The sequence below is a fragment of the Rhinatrema bivittatum genome, chromosome 10, assembly GCF_901001135.1.
Source record: "Rhinatrema bivittatum chromosome 10, aRhiBiv1.1, whole genome shotgun sequence".
Lineage (NCBI taxonomy): Eukaryota > Metazoa > Chordata > Amphibia > Gymnophiona > Rhinatrematidae > Rhinatrema > Rhinatrema bivittatum.
Genome location: NC_042624.1, coordinates 21,588,366 through 21,608,739, shown reverse-complemented (window position 1 = coordinate 21,608,739; position 20,374 = coordinate 21,588,366). Strand labels below are relative to the sequence as shown.

Below are 20,374 nucleotides of genomic sequence, written 5' to 3'. Positions count from 1 at the left end.
GATACAAGAGCACCACCGATGACATCGGAATTGCCGCGCCTAGAAGGGCAATTTAAATCACAGCTCGTACATAAACATCACGTGCTTGGCGGCGCGCGCAATAGGAGCTTGCTCATTTGTGCTCCCCTTCTCTTCACACTCCCAATGTATCCCACCCAAAACGACTCCGCTTCCACCTTCTTACTCTCCAGGTCCCTTCATGACGCCTCTTACCATCTCTACCCAGCCACCCCTCCAAATATTCATCAATCCACTGAAGTCCAAAACCTCGTCTCTCATTCAAGATCTCAACTCAAACACCCACAATCAGCGACAACAATCATTCATAACAGGAATCCTAACAAACCACCAAGCAACTCAAACATGAACCATATGCTACGAAAATCCAACCATCTCATTAACATCCCCCTAAAGAACAACCTCAGAAACCTAACCTATTTGACCTTCTTCCTAATAAATGCTCATTCCCTAACCAAAAAATATATCCTAATAAATGACCTAATCCAAGATAAGAATCCAGACTTCATAGCTATTACAGAAACCTGGTTCAAAACCACCGACCAAGTTCTCGTAAACCAACTACTTAACAACAACTACGACCTGTTCTCCATTCCTCGTAAAGCCCGAAGAGGAGGCGGCCTCTTACTAATAATAAAAAAAGAGCTCGCAATCAAACCAATCTCCAACAACCTACCAAAGAAATACGAAATCGCCCTCTTTGTCTCAGAACACCTTCAAATATGCCTAGTCTACTGCCCTCCAAACCTTCTAGAAGATGACCCATCCCCCCTTCTGGAATACCTATCTTCAAACAGCACAAAAAAACCTACCATAATACTGGGCGACTTCAACCTCCACACAGACATCAACAAAAAAACTCATAGCTGCCAAACCCTTCTGGACATGCTATCTAGTTTCAACATGACTCAACAAGTGAACACCCACACTCATAAAGTTGGACATACTCTTGACCTAATTTTCACCAGCCACCACTTCTCAAATACCCACACCTCAGCCAACCCAGTCCCCTGGTCTGATCACTTCCTCATCCACTGTAAAACTCAACTACAACCCAGTATCTCAACTAATTCAAACATCCCTACTTCTTTCAAATTCAGACCACATTTTCATCAAGACAAACTACAAAAAGAACTAGGAAAACAACTCTCTAACCTCGACCTCTCCAGCATCAAGAGAGCAACTCAATCTTGGCACCATCTAACCAAACTAACAGCCAACAATATAAACCCAGTGAAAACTAGACAGCTAAAACTAAAAAACGACAAAAATAACCCGTGGTTTGACTCCAACCTAAAATCAATGAAAACAAACCTCAGAAAACTGGAAAAAGAATGGAGAAAATCGATGTCCCCAACTAACCAACAAAAATACCGAACTCACCTTGCCATCTATAAAAGCACGATTTCAAACACGAAAAGAAACTACTACAGCCAAAAGATTAAAAACTCTCCTAATAATTCAAATGCCTTATTCAACATCATAAAAAACCTCACAGAGGACAAAAACACTACCACCCACTCACACAATGATACCAACTTAACTCAAGACCTTGCCACGTTCTTCAATGACAAAATCAAAAGACTAATAAGCTCTCTCAACAAATCTACTACCTCTGATGACTGGTTAGAATCTAAGAATATACCCCAGTGGTCACATTTCAACCCTGTCTCCAACACTGAAGCCGAAAAAATGCTAAATAAAATAAATCCTGCGCGTCATGAACTTGACACTATCCCAACACGGAACCTCAAAGATATGGCACATATCATCGCCCCCATCTTAGCCGCCATCATGAACAAATCATTAGAAGAAGGCGAACTCCCAACTGAACTAAAATCAGCAACCATCACTCCCATTCTAAAAAAGAAGAACCTAGATCCGTCAGACCCGAATAACTACCGCCCCATCTCCAATCTACCCCTACTAGCCAAATTGACAGAAAAAGTTGCTTTATCCCAACTAAACGAACACCTTGAATCAAACAACATACTACACGCGAATGAACACGGATTTAGAAAAAATCACAGCACGGAAACACTTCTCGCCAACCTTTCCAATGAAATTCTAAGAAGTGCTGACATCAAGATTAACCACCTCCTAATACTCCTAGACCTCTCTGCGGCATTCGATACCGTTGATCACAAAATCCTTCTATCTAGCCTCACAAACATCGGCCTCTCCGGCACCACCCTCAAATGGTTCACCTCCTTCCTAAATAACAGATCCTTCAAGGTCACTATGAATAACATCTCATCAAAACCCCTCCCTCTAGACACCGGTGTACCACAAGGTTCTGCCCTTTTGGCCACCCTCTTTAACATCTACCTAATCCCTCTCTGCCACCTCATCTCTAGTCTTGGAATAACTTTCTTTCTGTACGCCGATGACATTCAGTTCATCATCCCTATCACCAACTCAATAGAAGACGCTCTCCGCACTGCTGCCAAACACCTAACCACAATTAGTAACATGCTCAACAAGTTAAAATTATGCCTAAACATGAATAAAACTGAATGTATCATCATTGGAAGAAACGTCTCAGACCAAACCATCTCCCTCAACTCTCTTCTAATCAACAACATCTCCATACCTCTAAAAAGCTTAACAAAGGACCTCGGCGTATGGATCGACAAAGATCTTAACCTAAAAACAAACATAGCAACCAAAACCAAGGAAGGTTTCTATAAACTTCATGTACTAAAACACCTAAAACCGCTCCTCCACCATCAGGAATTCCGAACAGTACTACAATCCCTGATCTTCAGCAGCCTAGACTATTGCAACTCAATGTTACTAGGTCTCCCCAAATCCACCATAAAACCACTACAGTTACTGCAAAATGCCGCTGCTAGAGTACTGACCGGAAATAAAAAATCGGATCACATCACCCCAGTATTAAAAAGTCTACACTGGCTACCAATCATTCAGAGAATAGAATACAAAACCCTGACGATCATCCACGACGCAGTACACAATACAGATAACTCCGCAGTCAGTAAAATGTTCCACCCCCACAAACCTCAACGGAACACCAGAACTTCTGACAAACGACTTCTCGAAATACCCACATATCCCATGGCAAAGCTTACAAACACCAGAAATAGAGCTCTCTCCATAGCTGGGCCAAAACTCTGGAATGCCCTACCATACTACCTAACCAATATCATCGATAATAAATCTTTCAAAAAAGAAATGAAAACCTGGATCTTCAGCCAGACTTTCAATGATGACTTAAGCAAATTACAATTGTGATGCCTTAAGCCTCCACCTCCTTCTCCCCTCTTCTCTTTTCCGCAGACATTTACCCCTTCCTCCTCCCACTGCATCCCCCTCTATCCCCCTGACCCCTACCTCCCACCCATTCCCCCCCCCCCCTTCTTTCCTTCATTTCCCACTCATACTTTCTTGTATTTGGAGCATGAGTCTGTATATACCTTCTTCGTTTTTCGTTTCTATATTCATTTTCGTTATTTGGATTAAACTATTTTAGTTATTTCCTGTTACAACCTGCTCCATGACCTGTTATATGCATATACTTTTGTTTCACTACTTGTTCTATGTATCATTGTTTCGTTTCAATGTAAACCGGGGTGAAGGCATGCGCTAAACCTCGGTATATAAAAGCTTCAAATAAATAAATAAATATTGCTGCCGCATATTATTAAGCGCCTGTTGTGCTAAGCGCATATTGCTGCCGCATATTGTTATTCTGCGCCTGTTGTATTGAGCGCATATTGCTGCCGCATATTATTAAGCGCCTGTTGTGTTAAGCGCATATTGCTGCCGCATATTATTATTGTGTGCCTGTTCTATTCAGCGTATATTGTTGCCGCTTTTTATTCAGCGCATACTTTCAATGGAACAGAACGCCTCAGCGTCTTCAGCGGGGGCGCCGCCTGCCTCCGGCATTAAAGCCCTCGGCCTCTGCTCCACATGCCAGCTTCAAGCCACGCACAGTGAAGAGCCAGACTCCCTATGTGCCCAATGTGAGGAGGCCGTGGGACCTCGGCCCAGGACCAGTCTCAGCCACGCTTTGCTGACAGTTCCCCAGGGGCTACCCTGGATTTAGCGGTCAGTCTCGACCAATCGGGAATCCCGGGGGATCTTGTACCCCGGCGATTAGAGGCTGCTTCAATTTCCTGGGTGGATCTCTTTAAGGGGATTCATGCCTTTGTACAGATGCAAACGGCTTCCCGTCCAGGCCCTGCGGTTCCTGCTGTTCCTGTTGTTCCTGCTGTTTCTGTGGTTCCTGCTGTGGCTGCGACTGCGGCGGCTGCTGCGGCGGCGGCTCCTGCGGATCCTGTTCCTGGACCCTCACGCCCTTATCGTGAGCGGGACCTTCCGCTGCTGGACAGTCCAGATCAGTCGGACCAGGAGGTTTCACCGGACGAGTCCGAACTCCCGGACGAGGGGGAGCTTCCCCCAGGGATTGAGCCATATAGAACCATGAGGCGGTTCTTCCCCAAGGAGGATCTCTCCGACCTGGTGTCTCAGTGTCTGGCGGAGTTGGATATTACAGGTCCCAGCGCTACGGTACCCTCTGCGCAGAACCCCCTGCTGGAAGGTCTTCGTCCTACAGCCCGCCATTTTCCATTCTTGCAAGCAGCACAACAACTGATAGATTTAGAATGGGCGGCACCAGCGGCTTCCTTCAAAGAGGGCCGGGCCCTGACGGGCATGTACCCATTGGCACCGGCTATCCAGGACCTGCTGGCGTGCCCTCAGGTGGACGCCTTGATTAGCGCTGTGGTCAAGCGCACTACCATTCCAGTTGAAGGGGGGACGGCCCTCAAGGAGCCTCATGACCGGCGACTGGACGCCATTCTGAAACAGACCTTTGAGGTGGCAGCTCTATCTTTGCGGATCGCAACCTGCTGCACAGTGGTGACGCGTGCCTGTTTGTCACAGGTCAGGAACAACGCTCCAGCAGCTGACATGGAGTCAGCTCTCTCGTTCCTCACGGATGCTGCATCAGACCTAGTCCGAACAACAGCCAAGGGGATCTCATCCTCCGTAGCTTCCAGGAGGCAGCTCTGGATCCGGAAATGGTCAGCCGATGCGCCTTCTAAGACACGCCTCACCAGATTGCCCTTTAAGGGCTCTTTCCTGTTTGGCAGCGACCTTGATAAACTGGCCAGCACATGGGGCGCTTCTCCAGTACCTCGACTACCGGAAGATCGGTTCAGAAGGAACCAGCGAGCCTTTCCAAGGCCCTCCAGGGGTAGAAGCTCACAGCGCTTCGTTCCCTACAGGAGTCGCTAACAGGCACCTCGTCCTCAGGCCCGGAATCAGTCCTTTCGGGCCAAGCAGCGCAAGAGGGGAGCAGGCCCGGGCTCAGGTCCGGGCCGCACCTCACAATGAGAATCCGCCGATCCATCTGGGGGACGGAGCCATAGGGGGCAGGTTAACCCTCTTCTACCCCAGATGGGTTGAGATTACGTCGGACCAGTGGGTCCTCGCCGTCATCCGAGAGGGGTATTATCTGGACTTTCATCACCTCCCTCCGGACAAGTTTGTGGAATCTTCCTGTCCCACACACAAGAAGAATTATGTAAACCTTTCAATGTTGTGCAATAATTTTATTTTTTCAATCAAACTTGTGAAAAGTTACATCAATAAAAAACACCACAATCACTCTTCATTCATACATTAAAAATACAAACCAATGACACAGTATATTTCATACAGCTCATCATATACAAATACAAAGATACATAATACCAATTTCCTCTCCCTCAGTGAGGGAGAGGATATAAAACAGCAGTGAAGATGGGGAGACGTCATTACGTTTAATTGACACGTGATAAGCGTTGTTTTTGGGAAAGTGTTTGAACAACTCGGAAGGTATGAATTGGCGGCGTCTTTTTGAAACTTTGATGTGATATTTGATCCGGTTCGGTATTATTGACATGACTTACCTGTTATTTTATCTTGACTTTCTTAAAGGTTGAATTTAAAATCGTTATAAGAAATTTTGTCATTGGTACAACATTTGAGAGGTTTATAGAGAGTAATTGCCTCAGGTAAGGGATAAGAAGTTCCGTATGGTTTGTAGTTTAATGTTTGGATATAGTTCTGTGAAAAATTTAATGAGAAATATTTTTATTGCTTAATGTAGGTGAACACCGGGTAGTTATTAACAGTATGTCCCTGATGAAGCCCAAACGTGGGTGAAACAAGGATCCATTGTCGGACTGTATAAACGTGGATGGAGTGCTAATAGGGCTAGTCCCTTGGCACAAGTTTATTATAACAGCTGTGGAATATTGCAAACAGCAGAGGATGTGTGCAGAGAATCAGCACACCTAGATATAACCTTTGGAATATGAAATTATAATTAAGCAATTTAATTGAAATTCATTGGAACCTCTATGAAGAAAAGTTTTTCTTAATGAAATTGGTATTATGTATCTTTGTATTTGTATATGATGAGCTGTATGAAATATACTGTGTCATTGGTTTGTATTTTTAATGTATGAATGAAGAGTGATTGTGGTGTTTTTTATTGATATAACTTTTCACAAGTTTGATTGAAAAAATAAAATTATTGCACAACATTGAAAGGTTTACATAATTCTCTATGTGTATGGGTATATATGATAATTAGAGAATTTCTTTTTGATATATTCCCTATGTGTGTGTTTTTGCCACACACAAGAAGGCAGCATTGGAAGCTACCCTGGCGAGGCTCCTGTCCTTGAAAGCCATCATCCCAGTACCTGCATGGGAAGTGAATTCTGGACACTATTCCATTTATTTCATGGTACCCAAGAAAGGGGGCACCTTTCGGCCCGTACTGGACCTCAAGTCAATCGATACTTAAGGGTCCCGAGGTTTCGCATGGAAACTCTGCGCTCCGTCAAGACCGCAGTTCAGCCAGGAGAATTCCTCACGGCCTTAGACTTATCGGAAGCCTACCTGCATATCCCGATCCATCCGGATCATCAGCGTTACCTACGCTTCAAGGTTCTAGGATGCCACTTCCAATTCCGGGCTCTGCCCTTCGGGTTGGATACGTCACCGCGGACCTTCACCAAGGTGGTCGTAGTGGTAGCAGCGGCACTCAGAAGGGAAGGAATTCTGGTCCATCCCTACCTAGACGACTGGCTGATCAGGGCGAAATCTCGAGAGGAGAGCCATCAGACAACCGACAGAGTGATCGCCCTTCTGGAAAGCTTGGGTTGGGTAATCAACCTCAGCAAGAGTTGCCTACAGCCTTCCCAGTCACTGGAATACCTGGGAGTACAGTTCGACACTCAGGCAGACACAGTCAGTCTCACTACCAAGAGAAGGTTGAAACTTCAGAAGCGTATCCAGTACTTGATGGGAGCCAGTCGGCCTATAGCTTGGGATTATCTGCAGGTTCTCGGTCTCATGGCATCCACACTGGAAGTGGTGCCTTGGGCAAGGGCCCATATGAGACCTCTACAACACTCCCTGCTCTCTCGCTGGAGCCCTCGTCTACGGAACTATTCCACGCACCTACCTCTGCCTGCCAGAGTCCGGACACAGTTAAGGTGGTGGCTGCAGTCCGACCATATGAGCAAGGGGTCGAGGATGTCCTCCCCCACGTGGACTCTGCTCACCACAGATGCCAGCCTGAGCGGCTGGGGAGCACACTGCGAAGGACTCACCGCACAAGGGCGGTGGCACAGAGAAGAGTCAGCGTGGAACATCAACCGTCTAGAGGCTCGGGCAGTCCGATTGGCATGCCTTTGTTTTGCTCACAAACTGAAGAACAGAGCAGTCAGAGTGATGTCCGACAACGCCACCACGGTGGCATACATCAACCATCAGGGCGGAACCAGAAGCCGACAAGTATCTCTGGAGATCGCCCCACTGATGGCTTGGGCAGAGGCGAATCTTCAGGACATCTCCGCCGTCCACATTGCCGGGAAGGACAACACCACAGCAGACTTCCTCAGCAGAGAAAGCCTAAATCCGGGAGAGTGGCAGCTGTCACCCACAGCCTTCCAGATGATTGTGGATCACTGGGGGATTCCGGACATGGATTTACTGGCGGACAAGTCCAATGCTCAAGTACCCAGATACTTCAGCCGCAAGCGCGACCCGTTCTCACACGGAATCGATGCCCTGGTTCAGCCATGGCCTCCAGGGACTCTGCTATACGCCCTTCCTCCGTGGCCTCTGCTGGGCGCCATCATCCACAAGATTCAGAAACACCGGGGCCTAGTTCTTCTAGTGGCACCAGACTGGCCAAGAAGACCCTGGTACGCAGACATGAGAAGACTACTGGCAGGGGAGCCTCTTCCCCTGCCTCCTCTCCGGGACCTTCTACGTCAAGGTCCCATCCTCCACGAGGATCCAGCTCAATTCTCTCTTACGGTCTGGACATTGAGAGGGCTAGACTGAAGAAAAGAGGTTACTCGGAGCCCGTGAGAAATACACTCCTCCGAGCTCGCAAGTTTTCCACATCCCTCACCTACGTAAGGATCTGGAGAGTATTCGAAGCATGGTGTGACACTCATGGCACCAATCCACATGCGACCACAATCCCTAGTGTGTTGGATTTCCTGCAAGATGAACTTCAGAAGGGTCTCTCCCTCAGCTCCATCAAGGTTCAGGTGGCTGCGCTGTCTTGCTATGGTCCCAGGAGGGATGGCAAGACCATTGCCAAGCACCCAGATGTTTCTCGCTTCCTGAAAGGATTCACGCATATCCGTCCGCCACTGCAGTGGCCTGTGCCCTTATGGAACCTTAACCTGGTTTTGGATTTCCTCGCGGGATCCACCTTCAGACCCCTTCGGGGCCTGTCTCTCCGTTCTCTAACCTTGAAGATGGTGTTCTTGCTGGCTGTATGTTCAGCACGCCGCATCTCAGAGCTACAAGCACTGTCCTGCCGGGATCCATTTCTCAGAATCACTCCGGAGGCTATCCATCTTCGCACGGTTCCCTCCTTTCTACCGAAAGTGGTTTCACAGTTTCATCTTAACCAAACCATATCCTTGCCTACCACGGCGGGTTTGAAGAAATCTGAAGAAGGGCGTTTATTACGCCATCTCGACATTGGCAGATTGCTGCCCAGATATCTGGAAGTGACACAAGAACTACGAAAGACGGACCATCTGTTCGTCCTGCACAGCTGGAAGAAGCAAGGTGAAGCGGCCTCGCGGCCCACCATCGCCCACTGGATTAAAGAAGTTATCAGAGCAGCTTTCGTGGAGGCTGGGAAGTCTCCGCCTCTACAAGTCAAGGCTCATTCTACCAGAGCACAAGCGGCATCCTGGGTGGAATCCAGGATGCTGTCGCCTGCAGAAATATGTAAAGCGGCGACATGGTCCTCCCTCCATACCTTCTCCAGATTCTACTGTCTGGATGTCCAGGCCAGGGAGGACTCAGCATTTGCGAGGGCGGTACTACATGGTCCTCAGGCAGCCTCCCGCCCAGGCTGGGAGTAAAGCTTTTGTACATCCCATTCGTTCTGAGTCCATCTGGCTACACGCCAGGAAATGTTGAGATTACTTACCTGATAATCTCCTTTTCCTTAGTGTAGACAGATGGACTCAGCATCCCGCCCAGCTGCCTGTGTACATGGGTTTCACCGATTCAAGGTAAGCCATGTCATTTGTTTACATAAGAGCGTACACTCTACCAGGTGTCAACGCCTTCCGGTTGTGAATGCTGGCGGTCTCCAGCTACTGTCAATCGGTCAGGGGAATCCTGTTTCACTTTTCACTGAGCGTCAGTACACACATCTATAACAGCTTTTGCAAGGACGATTACTAAGTTGCTACGCTTCCTGTGGGGGGTATATATACCCGTGCTGATGACAGATCCGTCTCCAACTGCTAGCACGAGCATACTATACCCATTCGTTCTGAGTCCATCTGTCTACACTAAGGAAAAGGAGATTATCAGGTAAGTAATCTCAACATTTTAGTTCCTTCAGTACCCTAGGATGCATACCATCCTGTCCAGGTGATTTGCTACTCTTTAGTTTGTCAATCTGGCCTACTACATCTTCCAGGTTCACAGTGATTTCGTTCAGTTCATGTGACTCATCACTCCTCGGTCATCTAATGGACCAATCGACTCTCTCACACGTTTCTTGCTTCAGATATATTTTAAAAAGTTTTTGTTATGAGTTTTTGCCTCTATGGCCAACTTCATTTCAAATTCTCTCTTCGCCTGTCTTATCAATGTTTTACACTCAACTTGACAATGCTTATGTTCTATCCTATTTTCTTCAGATGGATCCTTCTTCCAATTTTTGAACGATGTTTTTTTTTGCTAAAATAGCCTGTTTCACCTCACCATTTAACCATAATGGTATTCGTTTTGCCTTCCTTCCACCTTTCTTAATGTGTGGAATACATATGGACCTCGCCTCTAGGATTGTCTTTTTAAACAATGTCCATGCCTGTTGAACACTTTTAACCTGTGCAGCTGCACCTTTCAGTTTTTTCCAACTATTTTCCTCATTTTATCAAAGTTTCCCTTTTGAAAGTTTAGTGTTAGAGCTGCAGATTTACTTATTGTCCCCCTTCCAGTTATTAGTTTAAATTTGATCATGTTATGATCACTGTTGCCAAGTGGCCCCACCACTGTTATCTCTCTCACCAAATCCTGCGATCCACTAAGAATTAAATCTAAAATAGCTCCCTCTCTTGTTGGTTCCTGAACCAATTGCTCCATGAAGCAGTCATTATTAAATCCATGAACTTTGTCTCTGCAAGTCCTGATGTTACATTTACTCAGTCAAAATTGGAGTAATTGAAATCTCCCATTGTTATTGCACTGCCAAATTGGTTAGCTCCCCTGATTTCTCTTAGCATTTCATCATCTGTCTGACCATTTTGTCCAGGTGGACGGTAGTATACTCCTATCATTATACTCTTACCCAACACAGATGGGATTTCTACCCATTTGGATTCTACTGAGCATTTAGTCTCTTGTATGATCTTTATCCTGTTGGACTCTATACCCTCCTGGACATAAAGTGCCACACCCCCACCAAGTTGATCCTCCCTATCATTGCGATATAATTTGTATACTGATATAGCACTGTCCCATTGGTTATCCTCCTTCCACCAAGTCTCTGTGATGCCAATTATGTGATGCCATGTGATTATGTGGTGCCATGTGATTATGTGATGCCAATTATGTCAATCTCATCATTTGCTGCTATACACTCTAACTCTCCCATCTTACTTCTTAGACTTCTGGCATTGGCATACAGAGATTTCAAAGTGTGTTTTTTGTTTGTATTAACAACCTGCTTTTCAGTTGTTAGGGATAATTCAGAAATCATTAGCTTCGGTGATTTTTTACATATAGGCAAATGGACAATGTTTTGGTTTGGTTTTTTTTTTTGGAACTTCGCTGTTGGGATGCCCTAAATCTCCTGTTTCATTAGTATCCTTCAAGGATATATTTCTCCGAACCATGCACTGCTGAGTGACTGTCGGCTTTCCCTCTTGTTCTAGTTTAAAAGGTGCTCTATCTCCTTTTGAAATAAATAACCATTAACTTTTTATCCATTCCATCCACTCATAATTGTATAAATCTCAATCATGCCTCAATTTGTCATCTTTTCTTCAAACTAAATGTTATGTTCTGTATGAGAAATGGACCCTGGGCCCACAAGGAGGAGCCCTGTGGGCCTCACCGTCGACAGGTGCTGTCTCAGCAACGTGGGACACAGCTGTAAGAGTATACTTTATTAGGCTGGAAAAGAAAAGCAAGGCCCGTGGAGCGGAATATCCACTAGGTACAATTCTGGGTTGAGGATATACCCAAGGTGCAGCTTCAGATGGTAAGGTCCAGTAGTGGCCCACGGAGCAGGGTACGCCAGGAAGATCCTTCAGCAGAGTAGTATACCTTAGATATGCAGATCTGGCAGTGGCCCGCGAAGAGGGGTACGCCAGTGTGTTCCTTAGTAGAATAGTATACCTCAGGTGTGCAGAACTGGTAGTGGCCTGCAGAGCGGGGTACGCCAGGAGCTGATGATGGAAGATAGTCTGAAATGCAGAAACCGGATAGTCTCTGTAGAGAAAGAAGTAGCCTGCAGCGCAGGTTAGGTGTAGCGACTCCTACTGAGAGGACTGCGGTAGTGGCCCAAGGCAATGGATTTACCCTGCAGAGGAAGGCAGGCGGAAGAGAAGGACGAAGTCCAAAATTGTACTCACAACAGAGATTTCAGAAGATAGTCCAAGGCAGAGAGACCCTCCAAGGAGCAGATAGTCTTAGAACGCGGAAGGGCCCCGGAGGAGCGGGTACCTGGATCGTTCACAAGCCAAGTCAGGAACTGGAACCGGAAGTCCAACGTGACGTGGAATTAGGCAATGAAGAAACTCCTTGCTAACTCGTCTTAGCCAAGGGCTAGACAGCTTAAATTCACAGAGGCGGTGACGTCATGTGGAGGGGACGTCCCTGCGGTTTCCGCCATGACGTGCATTAAGGAATGCCAGTGGGCGCGTGCTTAGGTAACATCAGGATCATGATGGCGGTCGGCAGCATCCATGCCGTCCCGGGAACGCCAGGGAGGTTGGCGGTTACTGGCGGAGGCCGCCACTCTTCCTATAATGGACGAGAATGCAAAAAAAGATGTGAGCATGAGACGTCGCAGCCATCTGCGACCGGGCGCAACACTAATGAGCCCCACAATTTTTCTCCATAAAAGAACTTTTCCATCCTCTTTATCATTTTTGTCATCCTTCTCTGCCTTTTCTATGTCTGTTATGTCTTTTCTTGAGATGGGGCAACTAGAACTTCTAGAACTAAAACTTTCCCTTTTCCAAATCATTTATGTATATGCTAAATAGCACAGGTCCCAGTACAAACCTCAGGGGTATTCCACTAATTACCTTTTTCTATTTGGAAAACTGACCATTTAGTCCTGCCCTCTGTTTTCTGGTTTTTATCCAGTTACTAATCCACAATAGGACATTGCCTCCTATCCCATGACTTTTTAATTTCCTGAAGGAGAATTTTGTCAAATTTTTTTTAAAAATCCAAATACACTATTCAATTGGTTCATGTTTATCCACTTTATTTACACCTTCAAAATATAAGAACATAAGAACATAAGAAAATGCCATACTGGGTCAGACCAAGGGTCCATCAAGCCCTGCATCCTGTTTCCAACAGTGGCCAATCCAGGCCATAAGAACCTGGCAAGTACCCAAAAACTAAGTCTATTCCATGTAACCATTGCTAATGGCAGTGGCTATTCTCTAAGTGAACTTAATAGCAGGTAATGGACTTCTCCTCCAAGAACTTATCCAATCCTTTTTTAAACACAGCTATACTAACTGCACGAACCACATTCTCTGGCAACAAATTCCAGAGTTTAATTGTGCGTTGAGTAAAAAAGAACTTTCTCCGATTAGTTTTAAATGTGCCCCATGCTAACTTCATGGAGTGTCCCCTAGTCCTTCTACTATCCGAAAGAGTAAATAACCGATTCACATCTACCCGTTCTAGACCTCTCATGATTTTAAACACCTCTATCATATCCCCCCTCAGTCGTCTCTTCTCCAAACTGAAAAGTCCTAACCTCTTTAGTCTTTCCTCATAGGGGAGTTGTTCCATTCCCCTTATCATTTTGGTAGCCCTTCTCTGTACCTTCTCCATCGCAATTATATATTTTTTGAGATGCGGCGACCAGAATTGTACACAGTATTCAAGGTGCGGTCTCACCATGGAGCGATACAGAGGCATTATGACATTTTCCGTTTTATTCATCATTCCTTTTCTAATAATTCCCAACATTCTGTTTGCTTTTTTGACTGCCGCAGCACACTGAACCGACAATTTCAATGTGTTATCCACTATGACACCTAGATCTCTTTCTTGGGTTGTAGCACCTAATATGGAACCCAACATCGTGTAATTATAGCATGGGTTATTTTTCCCTATATGCATCACCTTGCACTTATCCACATTAAATTTCAACTGCCATTTGGATGCCCAATTTTCCAGTCTCACAAGGTCTTCCTGCAATTTATCACAATCTGCTTGTGATTTAACTACTCTGCACAATTTTGTGTCATCTGCAAATTTGATTATCTCACTCGTCGTATTTCTTTCCAGATCATTTATAAATATATTGAACAGTAAGGGTCCCAATACAGATCCCTGAGGCACTCTATCTAGTAAATTGGTACAGCAAGGCTTGCTAGATATTCAGACAGGAGCCTTCCTTCCTCAATATAGGGTTATCCCCATGATATCCACAGTGGCAAGAGTTCAAGTGAGTGAGCAAGCATAAGCATGGTACATGTTGAGGTGTTGCATCTCATGATATGTCTATATGAAGAGAGTCCAATGGATCTTCAGATCGCAGGGGCTTCAAGTCACTAAGGATCTCAGCATCATTCAGTCGCTCAAGGACTCCTGTGTCTGGTAGTGAATCAATTCCAGTCTAACCAGAGGCATACTCTTTCAGTTTCCTCCAGTACAAATTGTCCTGATTATGGATCCGTCCAAACTGGGATGGGGAGACCTTGTAGAAGAGCTTTTCCCCCAAGGCCTTTGGTCTGCTTAGAAAAAGCTTTACAAGAAAAAATCCTAAATAAATAAATAAGATAAACTTCCTGTAGCTAAGGTTGGTTTGGTACGTTCTGAAGATATTCCCAGATCGTTGGTCTATCTGAGCTAGGATTACTTTGTTAGCCAATCAAATAGCAATATTTTACATTAGCTAGCAGAAGTGAATAGGCACTGCACAGTTTGGACTGCAAAAGAACCTTGGCTTTCTGTTTTCAAGCAAACTGAAGCCCACAGAAAGTCCACACAACTTCTTGTTTCATTTGACATAATGAAACCGGGAGTTGCAGTTGCCAAACACTATCTTTAGAAACATGATGGTAGAAAAAGACTATGTGGCCTTTCTAGTTTACCCATTCACACCAGTTTTATTGTCCTACAGATTGTATCTCCTTCTGTTATGCCCAGGTGGGCCTGACTCTGGTGGGTCATGTCAAGGCTTATGGTAACAGAGCTGTGGCAGTGCCTGTAGCCCACCTAAGATCAATCTCTGTGGAGGAGATCTGCAAAGCTGTGATATGGAGTTCTCAACCCACATTCACATCACAGTGATTGGACAAGGTCTCCAGACGGGATAGTAGGTTCAGCCAGTTTGTCCTGTGGAATCTTTTTGAGGTATAGTACCCAACTCTATCCCTCTTAGGGCCTGTTGGTTATTGTTCCAGACTGCTTCTATAAATATAAAAATGCTGAGAAAAGGCTTGTTGCCACAGTTGTTGTGCCCATTGGCACTTTTTTTTATTTTCCCTTTTTTTTTGTTTGGGGACAGCCTGTAGCCAAGGATTCCCCACTTGTGAGGGCTGCCATCCTACTTGTCAGTTGAGTGTGCTGCGGCAGTCAAAAAAGCAAACAGAATGTTCGGAATTATTAGAAAGGGAATGGTGAATAAAACGGAAAATGTCATAATGCCTCTATCGCTCCATGGTGAGACCGCACCTTGAATACTGTGTACAATTCTGGTCGCCGCATCTCAAAAAAGATATAATTGCGATGGAGAAGGTACAGAGAAGGGCAACCAAAATGATAAGGGGAATGGAACAACTCCCCTATGAGGAAAGACTAAAGAGGTTAGGACTTTTCAGCTTGGAGAAGAGACGACTGAGGGGGGATATGATAGAGGTGTTTAAAATCATGAGAGGTCTAGAACGGGTAGATGTGAATCGGTTATTTACTCTTTCGGATAGTAGAAGGACTAGGGGACACTCCATGAAGTTAGCATGGGGCACATTTAAAACAAATCGGATAAAGTTCTTTTTTACTCAACGCACAATTAAACTCTGGAATTTGTTGCCAGAGAATGTGGTTCGTGCAGTTAGTATAGCTGTGTTTAAAAAAGGATTGGATAAGTTCTTGGAGGAGAAGTCCATTACCTGCTATTAAGTTCACTTAGAGAATAGCCACTGCCATTAGCAATGGTTACATGGAATAGACTTAGTTTTTGGGTACTTGCCAGGTTCTTATGGCCTGGATTGGCCACTGTTGGAAACAGGATGCAGGGCTTGATGGACCCTTGGTCTGACCCAGTATGGCATTTTCTTATGTTCTTATGTTGTCCTCTGAGAAAGCAGTTGCTTACCTGTAACAAGTGTTCTCTGAGGACTGCAGGATGTCAATCCTCATGAAACCAGTCTGCCTCCCCTTGGAGTTGGTTTCTCCAAATATAAGCTAAGAAATCAGACTGAAATGGTCCTATCTGCCACTCATGCCCAGTAGGGCATAGTCAAAATTCTAGAAACTTTAACATAAAAGTTAAGGGCTGGGTTCCATCTGATGTCCTCCACTTGTGATAACTGATAATTTGCTGTCCTCTGGTATATTCTCATGTGTTTTTTATTATTATTATTATTATTATTATTATTATTTGTATTCATAATCTGCTTATTAGCAGATGATACAGGTAGTTTGGAGTTATTCATATTCATGCGGTCTTTATTCGGATCCACTTGGGCTACATCAAGCATTACCACAGTCTATCAGTATATTCCGACTTCACCCATTTTACCAGTATTCTTTGAAGATATCTTCCTCTGAACCATATGCTTCTGAGTGCTTACTGACTTCTCCCATGATCTAAGAACATAAGAACATAAGAAAATGCCATACTGGGTCAGACCAAGGGTCCATCAAGCCCAGCATCCTGTTTCCAACAGTGGCCAATCCAGGCCATAAGAACCTGGCAAGTACCCAAAAACTAAGTCTATTCCATGTTACCATTACTAATGGCAGTGGCTATTCTCTAAGTGAACTAAGTGATCTAGTTTAAAAGTTGCTGTCATATTTTAATGCCAGCAACCAAGTTCTCCCCTGTTTAAGGTAGAACCTGTCCTGTTGAAACAGGCCCTCTCTTCTCTAGAATTGTTAATTCGTTGGCTTAAATAGACAATCTAGGCAGTTTTTAGCAAAAATAAAATAAACTTTATTCACAGGAGGAGTAAAGAAGCTACTACAAAACAGCTCAGAAAGATAAACAAAACACAAAAGGTTTCTGAGCGATGGAGATCTGCTCTCCTACACTGCCAAAAACTAGCAAAAACAGTTGAAGTGTCTTTGTTTCAGTCAGGTCTTTATACTGCTCTTTTCTCTATCATGCCTACATTTCCTTTTTGTCCTTTTTTGGTCTAAGTTTCATACGGTTTCTGCTGACCACTACATTTTCTGAGCACACGCCTACTACGACAGTGCTTGGTCTATGTGTGCTGTTTGGCACTTATGCTGGAAGCTTTACTAACAGAGTAGGGGCTATGCTCTGGAAAATTCTATAAGTAAGTTTTATACTGTTCCTCAGAATGCTCCTCTATTCCTAACAATTCTAAAGCGCATTTCCCTGCACCATCATCTCATAACACTGAGTTGACCAACAGGCACTAAAGCTACAGTGGCAGAGATCAACTGTCCACCAGCAATTATAAAAACTGATTCTGCCCATTTTCATCAGCGTAGATATTGTAGACCTTAGTTTATAAGGAGATGTATAAAATGATTTTTAAAAATTTTGATCTTACAGTGGAGAAGAAGAAGGAAACCATAACAGAGTCAGCTGGTCGGCAGCAGAAGAAGAAAATAGGTAAATGTCCAAAACCAGTTAGAATGAAGAGGTGTCATGGAAGATATTAAGTTGTTCATTAGTTTAAAAAATGAGTTGTGACTGAGCTTGATGGACTAATTCCAGGAGACCTAATTTTGGGCCAGTCTTTTGCTCTTCAGGCCAGCAGGAGATGTGTAGGTAATACTGTTTCAGCTATTGCAGAATCTCTGAACAATATGGGATTTAGGATGAGCATATTCTTGATAACAGAGCAATGGTTTCTCCATTGAAAAACAATGTGATTAGTTCCCCTCAATCTATTTTTGTCTGACCTATTTATTGGACAGGTTTTCCTCTAACTTGAATTGCTGTCTTACTTGAGTAGTGTCAAACTCTTCTGAACCATAAATGCCCACTGTATAGCTTATGAGGGAGTATAGAGGGAACTGGAGTATGGGGATTCTGTTTTGGGCCCTGCTTCAACAACTAAGTTGACAGAAGGCATGGACAGAGAGAATCATCAGGACAGATACTTCTAGGGTTGATTAGAGTCAGAATGGATGGAGGGGCATGGAGTTTGGTTAGAGCTAGGACTGGATAGAGAGGGGTTAGTTGGAGGCAGATGGATGGAGTTATGGGAGGGGTGGAGTGTTGGCCAGAGCTGGCATGATGGTTAGGTAGAGTGACATAAGGTTGGTTAGGACTGGATGGTGTTGCGTTTCCAGCTGCTGCGTGACCTCCCCTCCACCAGAGGTCCCTGGTGACCCTGGCTGTGAACTACCAGCACGTCTTTGATCCCTGGCCTCTGCCTGTCCCACAGCCTCCGTGCCACCAGAAGACCTCACACCCCTGGCTGGCCCAACCCCCCTCTCTTCTGCCTACACCACATCCAGACTCCTGCCCTACTTAATCCTGCCTCCCCCATGTCTCAGTGCTTCAGCATCGAGTTCCCATGGGCTCCTTGCTGTAGCAACCTGTGCCTTTTGGCCTTTCCAGGCCATTCTCTGTATTTCTTCGTAGCCTCCAGGCCTTCTGACTCTTGTTTCCTTGAGCCTTGTTCCTTGGTCTTGGGCTTTCTGTTTCCTGGAGCCCTTGCTTATCCTGTGGCCCCTGGACCTCTGGCCTGTCAGGCCTGCCTGAGACTCCCAGGTCTCATCTGTTTCCTGGTCTCCCTGTTTCCTAGCCCTGAGACTCCTAGGTCTCTCTCTCTGCCTTGCCCCTCAGGGTCTTGCTTGCCTACGCTGCCTTCAGGCATTCTATGTTCCATGTTTTGTGTAGTTTTTTCCTGGTTTGTCCTAGCCTATCTTGCCCCGTTCCAGTTCCACGCTTACCCGGTCTGAGCTCCAATCTGTTCCAGTTGTTCCAGTGCACTTCTACCTGCATTCAAGTTCCACTCTTATCTGCATACTGTTCCTGTGTTCTGTTTCCACCCTATCCAGCACTCAGCTCCAGTGTTCCAGTTTCACGCTTACTTGCATCCAGCTCCACGCCTACCTTAACTCTGTTCCTGTGTTCTAGTTCCTCCCTTACCTGCACGCAGTTCCAGTGTTTGAGCTCCATTCCAGCCGGCACCTCGCTTCAGGGCTCCATTCCAGCTTCAATTCATCCCTGAGCTCCAGCACAGCCTGTGCTTGTTCCTGTTCCAGCCTTACTAGACAACTCACGCTTAGCTCCAGCCTTGCCCTCCTGTGTCACTCCTGGAAGTAGTTTTCACCACACCCTTGCTACAACCCAAACCCACAACAGATGGATGGATGAATGGTTGGGGGTACATGGATATGGTTGGAGCTAAGGGGTTGGTCATAGCCAGAATTGGTGGAGGATATGGTCAGAACTGGCATAGATGGAAGGTTTAGAGGATGGTCAGAGCCAGCATAGATGGAAGGTATGCAGTTGGGGGTCAAATGATTGAATAGAGGGAAACGTGTGAGGTTAGTCAGAGCCGGGATGGATGGATGAAAGCGATTATGCTAACACTGGAACTGCTGTAATAAACAACTTATTCTCCTTTGCAGAGCGACAGGAGGAGAAACTGAAGAACAACAATAGGGATCTGTCCATGGTAAGAAAATATCTGACAAGCCAGCAAAGGAAGGGACCAAGTCAGCGGAGGCAGAGAGAGAAATAATTTCAGTTAATATGTATGCATTACCGATACACTGCTGCTTTTCTACTCCTGGTTTCACAGTGGAAAAGGGGATCACTGTTTTGCTCTTGTAGGAACATCTGTTGACCAAGATAAGGGATAAGGGTGACATCCAGTGGTGCCAATATAGAACGTGTTCTCTAAAGCTCAAAAAGATATCAAGTCTTTCTGAGCATGTGCACGCAGCTGCTATGTGAGTCTTCTCATTTCTTTCTTCTGCTATGGCAAAAGAATGTGTTGCTTTCTCTTGCTGCTGCATTTTTCACATAGTCTCGGAGTTTTAGTATTTTTTAAATATCTCTTGAGGTTTTTATCGAACCTCTCAAAAAAATAAAATAAATAAAAGTTTCCTCTGCACTCAGGCAGGCCAATCCACATGAATGGGTTATGCACCTCTACCAGCAGATGGAGATGGAGTATTGCTCACGTCATGGATATATAGCCCTGCCCTGAAATCAACCCTCTAGTATTCTTCGTCTTCAGCAGGTGGTGGACATGCATTGCCCTACTAGGGATTGCTTATATTTAAAAAAATAAAAAAATAAGAGAAGATAGAAGATTTTGACATATCGTTTGAGCTCCTGAGGTGACACTCAGTGAGTCTCTCCCTCAGTTTAGTGTTGTTAAGCCTGGAAACCAGGCTAGGTGTAGACTTAATTAAAAAAAATAAA

At 45.2% G+C, this 20,374-nt stretch overlaps 1 protein-coding gene across 6 annotated transcripts in view; it reads left to right on the top strand.

Moving 5' to 3' along the window:
- The window catches only part of TMCO1 (transmembrane and coiled-coil domains 1), a 526,809-nt gene that overhangs the window by 275,612 nt on the left and 230,823 nt on the right, over positions 1-20,374 (top strand). For all 6 annotated transcript variants that reach the window (XM_029617469.1, XM_029617467.1, XM_029617468.1 and 3 more), the window contains 2 exons: positions 17,537-17,596; positions 19,573-19,619. In XM_029617469.1, coding sequence (XP_029473329.1) covers positions 17,537-17,596; positions 19,573-19,619 — 107 coding nt within the window. The remainder of the gene's footprint in view (positions 1-17,536; positions 17,597-19,572; positions 19,620-20,374) is intronic.